The sequence below is a fragment of the Anneissia japonica genome, unplaced genomic scaffold (genome assembly GCF_011630105.1).
Source record: "Anneissia japonica isolate Jap-2015-1 unplaced genomic scaffold, ASM1163010v1 scaffold199_len4679917_cov187, whole genome shotgun sequence".
Classification (NCBI taxonomy): Eukaryota; Metazoa; Echinodermata; class Crinoidea; order Comatulida; family Comatulidae; genus Anneissia; species Anneissia japonica.
The window spans coordinates 2,840,168-2,851,253 of NW_022686322.1; the positions used below are offsets into that span (position 1 = coordinate 2,840,168).

The 11,086-nt window shown below is 32.1% G+C and overlaps 1 protein-coding gene and 1 long non-coding RNA gene across 2 annotated transcripts; both read right to left on the reverse strand.

Moving 5' to 3' along the window:
* Window positions 1-6: 6 nt before the first annotated feature.
* On the reverse strand, window positions 7-7,788 carry LOC117115869 (adhesion G-protein coupled receptor D1-like). The gene is made up of 7 exons (XM_033259800.1): window positions 7,714-7,788; window positions 5,438-5,658; window positions 4,988-5,054; window positions 4,564-4,658; window positions 3,086-3,257; window positions 2,419-2,493; window positions 7-2,078 (listed from the first exon to the last, which is right to left on the reverse strand). The coding sequence occupies exons 2-7, from the start codon at window positions 5,596-5,598 to the stop codon at window positions 1,932-1,934; spliced, it is 717 nt and encodes a 238-aa protein (XP_033115691.1). The 5' UTR covers window positions 5,599-5,658; window positions 7,714-7,788; the 3' UTR covers window positions 7-1,931.
* A 49-nt stretch (window positions 7,789-7,837) lies between these two features.
* On the reverse strand, window positions 7,838-10,602 carry LOC117115886. The gene is made up of 4 exons (XR_004446648.1): window positions 10,497-10,602; window positions 9,330-9,456; window positions 9,009-9,064; window positions 7,838-8,064 (listed from the first exon to the last, which is right to left on the reverse strand). It is a non-coding gene; the product is annotated as an uncharacterized LOC117115886 (long non-coding RNA).
* Window positions 10,603-11,086: the final 484 nt, after the last annotated feature.

The following is an 11,086-nucleotide window of genomic DNA, read 5'->3' on the forward strand; positions in this document are numbered from 1 at the left end:
TATATATATATATTACAATAATATTTTAATCTCAAGAACAACACATATGATTTCTAATCATTATTTACAATTAACAGGTACAACTTTTAAATTACAAAATGACAGCAAAGTTAAATTCGTTAAGAATAATAATTATTATTTAAACATGTTTAGTCAGCCGCTCTCTTTAAACCACACTCCACATAATATAGTACACTGAACGCAACTATTATTAAACCTACTGTCAGCGCATTAGTTTGTTTGAAATATACACTTAATGACAGAAGTCTTTATACAAAACAATCAAAATTAATTAATTGGAAAATACGAAATTAAAAAAAATTGATTGGAATATACAAAGCAATCAGTCAAACAATGAATCAATGATGGTCAATGGGTCAATGAATTATTCAATCAATACATCAATCAACTAATTATTGGACCAATCAATAATTAATTAAATTATTAACTTAATCAATTAATCAACCAATTTATTTTGTTCATTAAAGGCATATAGTTTAAATGCCCCGAAATCCAATCCATCATTATTATATAACATACATGAAACTTGAATAGCACATCCTTATTTTAACAACGCAAATTATACTTTTATCATATAATTACAATATTGTGGTTTGGACAACACATGATTTCTAATCATTATTTTACAATTAACATATACAACAAAGCTTTCTTTTAAATTACATTTTTAATAATTTGCTCTCTTCAATGCACAGTATGCACAATAGGCCCATACACTGAATGAAACTAAAAATTATGTGTTGTGGCTTAGTGTAATTAAAATTACACTAAGCCGCAGCACATAATTTTTATTCGAATATATAAATTAGTCACTTAATTGACAACAGATAGTCTTTACATGTACAAAACGTCGTCTCTCTCATCCCCTTGGGGTAATACAATTGAAAATTTTACAACATGATATAATAGACGATTTATGATATTGAATAAACACTTTTACAAGCTAATAAGGTAGTAATTGCTCTTTTTTATTCCGTAACTTTTTTTTTGCTAAACTAGGAAGTAACCATAGAATATTTTGTATTAAATATAAAGGAATAAATTACATACAATTAAAATATAATACTGTAAATCAACTGCATGGGGCGCAGCTAATAAATCGAAGGACAATGGCATTAATTGGAATTATAAAATCGGATCAACTTGATCGAGGAACACGGATGTTAAACGAGTCTATCATGGCTGTCCGTATTTTTTTTTTCAAGCACAAATCGATCACTCCGGAAATGGGTGAGAGTTTAGATTAGGACATGGTTTAAGTCATGTCGTAAGGTGCACGTCGTCACTATGCGCAGTTGTGGCGTCAGCGGGGGTCAGGGAGGGCATTTGTCCTTCCGTCGGACAGGCCTGGACCCCGATCGTTTGACACCATGACAAGGTCTTCGGACCAAAATGATAATTTTCTGTTCAATCTTTTTGATTGCCAATCCCTAATATTGTGGCATAAATTTGGCCATATTAAGCCAAAAAAATCTCTCCCTGTAATCTCTCACCAGAAATTTTTATTCCGGACCCTGACCGAGGCTCTAGTCGGCACCTTGGGTCGGATCCTCTGTCGGTCAATTTCTGGAGCCTCCACTAACTACGTGTAAATACATGATCTCCAATTGCTAATACTAGGCCTATATTATTAGATAGCGCTTTTCGACCTTCCTCATGCCGTCTGGGCATGCTAGCGCTATTTGTTCAAGCATGCGTAACGTGCGTGGGATGTACCGTAAGCAGATTACATATTCTGTTTACATTAATTTTTTTTTCACATGCAAAGAGTGCCACGAATGCCAAAAGTCATTGTTAAATCTTCTACACACGAAAGCTGTCCTTACACCAACCGTCAACGCACATCAGTGCATAAGCATCTCTGATGTTTCTTTATTACAACTGGCATGGTGATAAGAATGGCACGTACGCTAATTTTTGGTACCAAAAGTGGTAAAAGTTAAATCTGAAGAAACCGTTAAGCTTTTTTTCGACGTCATACTGTATGTATTGTCAATAGTTGAGTTTGGAGGAAAAATAGCGCACTCATCAATGTCATTAAATTCTTTGTTGTTATCCTGGTGGGAAAAAAATATAAATGTCAGAAATAGTGGCGTTTCAAAAAGTATTGACATGGGAGAAGATGGGGTTGGGGCTGCCCGATGATTAAGTGAGGGGGTGTTAGCTGGCAAAATAAGAGTAATTCTTTGCTCAGCAATTTTCCCACATCCAGTGTGTGAGTGTGTGTGTGTGTGAAAGGTGATTGGGGGTGGGGGAGTAGGCTTAATATTCACTTTTACATTTTACAACACTAAAAAATGTTAATAATAAACTTAATGTATTATTATAAAAAAAATCACTGTGACGTCATTGTGAAGCCATTTGAAACAACAATAATTTATGTTGTCAGTTATTTACCTTTTCTTTTCTGGAGTTTACTTTTTTAAGAGAATAATGCCTCTTCTTCTTCATACTTGTCCACGCATTTTTAACCTAATGAACATAAAAAAATAATACAAGAGAATAAAGATATGTGGTCATTTTTTTTTGTAAATTGTTTCTAAATATTGTTTATAAAGAAATGAATTTTCTGTTAAAATCAAAATTTAGGTTTGATTTGATTTGGCTGATATTAACTTAAAACATAATATTAAATATCAATGGTGTACGGCCGGCAAGAATAGGTTTACTTAATGGGGGTAGGCCTACTTGGATTATGACGTGTTTGTAAGAGTTCGATAGGGGTTTTTTTTATTATTATTTATTATGATTTATAATAACACTTATTTTCCTTCATTCCCTGGAAAAAATGTTACCGATATCATATGTCGTTAAAAACAATATTTCTCTTTTAAAGAACGCCCGAACGAAAAGATATTTCTATACTGCGTCATATCACTCACATAAGGCTAAATCACATGTATTTTTCACATAAGTTTTGATAGTGAATAAAGCTTAATGTAAAGATTGAGGGCCTGTGTAAAACAGATGATTTTAAAATAAAGTACGAATAGGCCGATATCCGCATTTTCGTAATAACGTTAAGGGTGCAAAACATGATTGAAACATACATTCATGAACCTACCTCTCGACTCCAGAAAAATTGCGTCAGCCAAATGAGGGCACCCTGGAAAGTGTTGGTAATGACAAATATATACATAAACACAACCTGATCACCATCAAACAGTACCATGAACCCAAATACCCAGGTAACACCGATCACCGGAAGTAGTAAGCTGGCGCGTACAGCAACATATCTGAATAAAGCAATATTAGTCGTTGACATTTTTAATGATTGTTGTATACTTAATGGGCCTACTGCGGTTTTCTATCATTGTTGAGTGTATCTATTTTTGATTATTATTTTATTCCTATTATTATAGTCTCCAGCAATAGGAGACATGTATCTTTAGCATTATTTTTGATTATTATTTTATTTCTATTATTATAGTCTCCAGCCAGTATTAGGAGACATAGTATTTACATGGAGGTATAGTATTTAACAGTATAGGTATTATGATGACCTTGACTTAGTAATTATATCACTGCAGGTTGAAAAAGAATCAAGTACCTGAATAATCATTGGCTTAAACTTGAATCCGTTTTCGCTACAGTTCATAGATAATGTTATACTCTAGTAGGTCTATTATTAATCGGCTTAATCCGGCATTTTCTAACTCAGGCTGGATGTCTTGTTTATTAATAACAATTTTAACAATAATGATGGTAACAATAGCAAGTAAAAGTAACAATAACAATAACAGCAATATCAATAATGATATGTTAATAATGATTTATCACACATAATAATAAGAATTATTAAATTATAGTAACATTAACAATAACAGCAATATCAATAATAATATGTTAATAATGATTCTATCACACACACATAATAATAATTATTATTAAATTATAGTAACATTACAATAACAGCAACATCAATAATAATAATAATAATAATAATAATAATAATAATAATAATAAAATAATTCTATTACATAAACATATAGGCCCTACTTATTTTTTTGAAATTATTTTTATCATCATCATTATTATCATCATCACTGTAGTCGTCGTTATCATCATCGTCATCGTCATCATCATCATCATCATCATCATCAAAATTATTATTATCATTGTTAATTTGACTTAGCCTTTCTTCTAGGAAAAACCAAATTAATGACAACCTACATTATATATCATTTTGAGGACATTCTTATTCCAAAACTTAAAAACTCAATAGATATTAACTTTTAGTAAAATATCAGGAACCACCGATGTATCGTAGCGTTGCCCTGTGTATACGCAAATTCATGCATAATTATGTTGTCTCTAATTGAAAGCTTGATTATATTGATAATGTATAGTACTATTAGGTTACATGGTGAGAAATAGCTTTGAAATATTAACGATTGAAGATCAATGACAGAAACTCAATATTCTCTTGTTTAGGAATCATATTGACACAACCAGCAGAAAGACGATTGTGACGATTACATTTTGCTAATCCCACCCGCAACTTGTTTGGGTTTGTGTTTAACAGTGTGGTGAGATACTTACTTCAGGTCATCTAGTTTGCGCTTTTCTGTCACGTTCGCGCTCCGAGACTTCTTGGAAACTTCGATCAACACCCTTGTAATTAACGCTATATTGATCTTAAGAAAAAACAGTTGAATTATATTATAATAAAATTATTGTGGTGACGCTGTCAGCTTAACAGCGTGTACGCTGACGCGTATACTGTAACTCTGGCGTGCTTACAGAGCATTGAGATAAGCAATGCTAATGCTGAGAAATAATCATATGACGAATGCGGACTTGAGGGCATATGTAGTTTAAAAAAAACATTTAGGCAATTTGAGCCCAATATTAAGCCTACTGACTGAATGAATTTATTTGGTACACATCAAACTTAAACAAATAAATAAACAATAATGACAATAATTAAAAATAAAACTAAATTACTGTGTTATTAAATACTTACTAAAACCACCAGAGTGGCCGGGCCTATGAATGCCCACACTGTTCCATTGTTTGTATTTAACCAGCAACTGTATTTTAATTAAAAATGAGAAATACCTGTTATCGGAAACGTTAGATGAGTTTATTGCGGCAACTTCAGCACTTTGTCTGTTGCTTGTTTAAACTATATTTGTCTTATGACATGAGAAATGTATTGTGTTGTATTGCTTTGTATTGTATTTTATCTTTTTATCACTAAACGACAATAGTAAATATATAGTAAAATATATACAATATATATATATATATGCCTATATCATTATATAATAATTTATGATAATATCTGTTAAGCGCCGAAGTTTTGACATTACTCAGACAAAATGTATGTATTACTAATTATTATTAGGTGCGCTCGTCAGCTTACAACGTATCTACAGACATGACACACTTTAGTTTAAGTAGGCTTACTTACTTTTTGAAGTCAGCGTATTGTTTTCGAGTGACCGCTACAGTGATGAGGACAACAAAGAATGGTAACGCCCAGCCGACAAATTTACTCCACTGCATCCTCTTACGATGGTTGGCGAACGAGTAGAATACTTTGGCGTATAAATCTGCGCTAAATATCATCATCCAGACGAACACCACAAGCAATGAATAGTGAAGAATGGCGGCATATATATAGCACAAAATCTGGAAGAAAATAATTAATTATAATAGGCCTACCAGATATTTTGTAATTAATGTTGATTAGATTATAATCAAAACTAAATTTTTTTACAGAAGGTCCAGACCACAATGATCTCAATGGCTGGGCCTGAGGTTCAAAATTGTATGTCTATGGCACACATAGATGGTCTGAAATGAAACTCTCAGACTGAACATTTCAAATGTATTTTTACATTTTTAGCAACGTGTGCTTTAGACCTGTGACTACAGCAGAACACCTCCTTCGGGACACCCCTATTAAGGAGACACTTTTCCGAGAAACGAGGGGAAATATATCTTATAACACTACAGCCAACCCCTATTAAGGGACACCCTTATTAAGGGGACGGGGACAATTTCTGAGTGTGCCAAATGGTAAAATAACCAATATTAATGGGACACTTATTTTTTTCATTATATCACAACATCTACAGCACTCTAAAAATTTTAAAAAATTCATTCAACTTTACATTTTGATACCTTTTGAGCAATAAAGCAGATTTTTCTCCCCTTAATCCATGAGTGAATATCAGTAGTGTATAGGCCTACCGCATGTGTTACTTCGTAACCAATCTTGTCGATTGTGACCCTTAACAATGGTGATTTCTTTTTCTTTGTTTTTCGTGTAGGCCTATTTCATATAGGATTCTAATTCATATCAAAACATATTACTCTATTCATTCTACATTCATCTAATAGAAAGCTCTAATGGGATTGTTGTTATTTGTAAATAAATCAGTGTTTGTTTACCTTTTCAGGACATTTCATCAGACACATTACACACATATTAATCACATTATTTCGACCCATTTTTTGTGGACCCAATAGAAAAATAGTGTGAGACCACTGTTCCAATAGCTGACTACGGCATTGGCCCTACTGTAGTATGTTATTATAAAGAAGCAGCGGTTAAATACTTAAAATTTCTTTTAGTAAAGTACTGCTTTAGTAGCCTTTGTTTTAATAATTAAAACTATTAAACGTAAATTGTTAATCAAATAAATTATAGTAAAATATAAACACAGTATAAATAGAAAGAATAATCAAAACAACAAAAAGTAAGGGGTTTTTAGAATAGTAGGAAATTGAATGTAGGCCTACAAGAGGGTGCAGTTTTAAGGTAGATTCTCACCGAATCCGAATTCGGTTCGTAGAACGTTTTATTCTTCACCGCTGATTCGATATTCTTTTTTTCGTTTCGTTAGCCACACGAATCGAATTCGGCTTCGGTGTGAATGCAGCTTTAGAGTAATACAGAAGGATCCACTCCAGTTCAGTGCATCTTTCAGTTTAACAGATGTTAAACAGTTTTTTTTTTTAAAGAATTATTATTTCTTAGAAACACGCACGTAGACCCTTTCATTTTAGTAACCTTTGTTAGGACACATGTAGTGTTTCCAATATTAGTTAACATTAACAATTTACCATACCGTAGACCACTAACCGCTTATCAGCTTAGCAGTTTACAATTCAGGATACGGATATAATAACAACATGAACTGAAAACACAATTGATCGATTCTACCGATGTTTCTGAATAAGCAATTAAAGGACAAAAAATACGGTACGAATTCCAACTAACTATGAACTAACAAAGCGATATTGAATACACCATTAAAAAAAATAAAATAAAAAACATTTTGCCAAGCACAGTGTTGTTTTTTTTTTATTTATTTAAAAATAAGTGTATTAAAAAGCTCAGTAAGTTTATTTATGTATTTTTTTTAAATTTCGACTCCAATTTCAAACAAGTAACAAATTCGAGGAGGTCAAATTGCATGTGTATGTTACAGAAAATGGCAGTGGGCCTATCGTTATATAAAATACAATCGTTCGTTATATCAAATAAAACATATGCCCAGGTCTAAATTTTGGGCTTATAGTCCATAATTAAACTACATGTCCTGCCTTTAATATTAATATACAAGCAAAATACTGGATTACTGGTTGCCCATATAATACCCTGGAGTATAAAATCTGAAGATTATTCCAAAGTAAAATGTTTTCAGAATGTAGACAAGGAAATACATATAATATTACCTTCTGATCGTGCGCAAGTTCTAACGTCAGGAAGGCGATGTTGCTTAATATAGCACCAATGATTAGATGTGTTTGTGATTGCTTCTGCGAGTTTTCGTCTGTTCTATGCATTTGTGTTGCTTCATTTGTGTTTACAATATAAGATTTAAAAAATTTAAAAAAAAGCAAATTCTTCACTCAGATAGGGCATAGATATATCGTATGGCTATTTCAATTATTTGACAATTACATACCGCATCATTATCAGATTCGCTGGTCTGAAAAAGGATCGCGTAGCTGGTTGTATGGTCACAAGTGCATTTGACAAAATATGTCGCACTATTAGTCTTGCATCCTGTTGTTGACCAATAACTGCAAAAATATTATTAATATAGAAAATCATATAAAACAAACATTCTGGAGAGGTGCTTAGTGCTGCTAAGATATTTTATTAAGTACTGCTAAAATATCCTATAAAGTAAACGAACGTTTTCAGTGATCGGCCTTTATCAGGTATATTTATATATCTGTATTATATACGTATAATTCTATCATATAATTCTTTTGATAAACAATTTATATTATAAATATAAAAAATACAAAATATTTTTTTCATAAATATTTATTTTAAAAAAATCATAAATTGAAGGATATTTGTAAGAGATTAATCACATTATTATATATATTATATACAATCCAAACAATAACATTTACGATGATTTAGCGTGCATCTTTAAACTCTATTTTCTCCATAGAATAAAATTATTTTAATATGCTGATATTGAACTGAGAAATTATAAAAAGTCTATTCAATGTATACGTCTAATTTTCAGAATTATCAGATTAATTTTCTTCCGTGTGTGGTAAATCATTCGTTGCTTTTTAATTTTTTCCCCATGTAACTATTTTTATGTCAGATACTGTAGGTCTTTAAATAAAAATACGTCGTTAATGAAACAAAATATTTTGACTTAAAGTGTTCCCGATAGTCATATTGATTCAATATTTTGTTATTCATTAAAATATTATCAGAAATTTTTAATAAACGAAATACTTTTTTCAGCAGTCTATTTTGAATATTATATTATTACCTTAACAATAATCAGTGTAGCACATGGTTTTTGCATAGTAAATTTTGTGTTGTTAAGAAAAAAAACACGAAAAAGCCTTTTCGGTATGATAAAATGTGAACGTCAAGGAAGGCTTGCAGTTTCAAATAGTACTATATTGCCTTTTTATGCTAATTTGCTAATCGACACATTTGGCCATGAAAAATCTACATCTCGCAAACAACATGACGGACCATGTTTTCTCACCTGAGTGTTTCGTTGAAGAACGCACATGTAGGTTGCCACTTCGGCAATGAGTTAAACTGTAAGGGAATGGTAAAAAACATGCACTTTTTATTAATTATGCGGCTATGCAAATGCGTTTTATGTCGTGCCCATTTCATGAAATTTCATGTCATTATTGTGATAACAGTGATTTCGCATTATCATTAACTATGCCAGTTGAAACCTGGGTATCGACAACAAAAACTATTCATGCATTGATTGAATAGATTAATTGAACACACGCGCTTGTGAGATAATATTACATGAATATAAATGAAAAATATTTTTGGTTTTTAAACTTACTTGTGAATTTGGGTACTTAAATTCTATGTTGATGCCTGCAGAAATTTCGTTCCGATTGCTATCATAATTCGAGACTTCCAATATGAGAGTTCCGACTTTAACCTTCGTCGTATTATTATTTAAACCACTGATGTAAAAACATAATAATATCTTTTAAAATATATTGTGGTTTAGTTTTAATCTTCTAATAAGCCAGAAAGCAGAATTTAATAATTAGATTCCAATTACTAGTCTTATAAAATAATCATCTTGTGTAGTCTTCACACTACGTCTTTCACATGCCTTGTTCCGATTAAAGATCATACAATTAAAAGCCTCCTCCAATTAAGGTTCAGTTTTCTGCGACCCTAAATGAACACATTATGTTTAAAGTAATTAAAAGAAAATAAATAAAGACCAAAGTTGCTAAATAACATGAATTCCCAAGTCCCAAATGTCCTCTGAAGAGCCCAAAGACATGTATCACGTGAATAGGCTATATCCATGGTTTAACTAAATATACACATATATATTATTATATTGCAGTTATGCATTATATAGGCCTACATGCATTTTTACTCTACAGGATTTATTCAAAATAACCTGAAGGCCTACATAATACTTCAGTTATTCGTATTATCTACATGGTTCACCAAAACTTTATATTATAAGGTTACATCACGCGCCATGTAGACGTTAGCTATTGTGAATTAAAATAACTCTTAAAATCATATAGGTAATCTTTATTATTTTCAGAAAATTACATTTTTTTACATCGTCTCAATAAATCTTAAAATTGAGTAAAATAATACAATAGTGTTTTAATAATCAAAAGCACCTCCCAGGGGCGGATCCAGAGATGTCCAAAAGCGGGGACCGAAAGTTGGGCCGACGAGACAACACCATCCTAGGGGGTCCGGGGTCATGCCCCTCGAAATTTTTGTGTTCTAAGACGCCCGAAAATAACATTTGAGGCGTTCTGAGATATCATTTTTCCCTTTTCCTCCTTTTTTATTTACCTCCCAAAGGGTGGGGGGTGGGGAGAGGGCCTGGGCCGGGCCGCCCCCTAAATCCTCCCCTGCCTCCGATCACACAACACCATTGACATGCTAGCCACAGCACTCTATTCCACACACACCAATTATTCTGATCATTTCTAAATTAATAAGTATTAAAACGGGACCTTACTTTTTTACTGCATTGTCAGTTAAATTATCGTAACGCTCCGGTTTCCCATTCAACGCAATACAGATTTGTGGATCTGTAAATAATTTGATCAAAATTAATATGATGAGAATTTCCCAATCAACGCAATACAGATTTGTGGATCTATAAATAATTTGATCACAATCAGTATGATGAGAATAAATATAGCTCTGTATTAAGATTTAAAAAAAATTTAAAACTGAAAAGAATATTTTAAATTCGAAATGTTTTTTGACAGAGTATTGAGGTAAATTATTTTTGAGTAACTAAGAAAACCAGGGTGGGAGCCCGGGAACTCAAGATTTCACACTTATGATGGTGAATTGTTAAGTAGACTACACCAGAGATAATCATTATTTCCTGAAGAATGAATGTATTGTTTACGTGCATGAACTATATATTGTACAAGGGACCAACAAATTAGGTCTACACTTCTATTTCTTAAAGGAAGAGCGGATTGGTGTTGTACAGTAGAATGGCATTGGATGGTTATCAATTCAGAGATTTCAGTAGTAACAAGTGTATTTAGGGTCTTGCCTCTTAGCAAGAACAGAGTTTGTACGACCTATGTC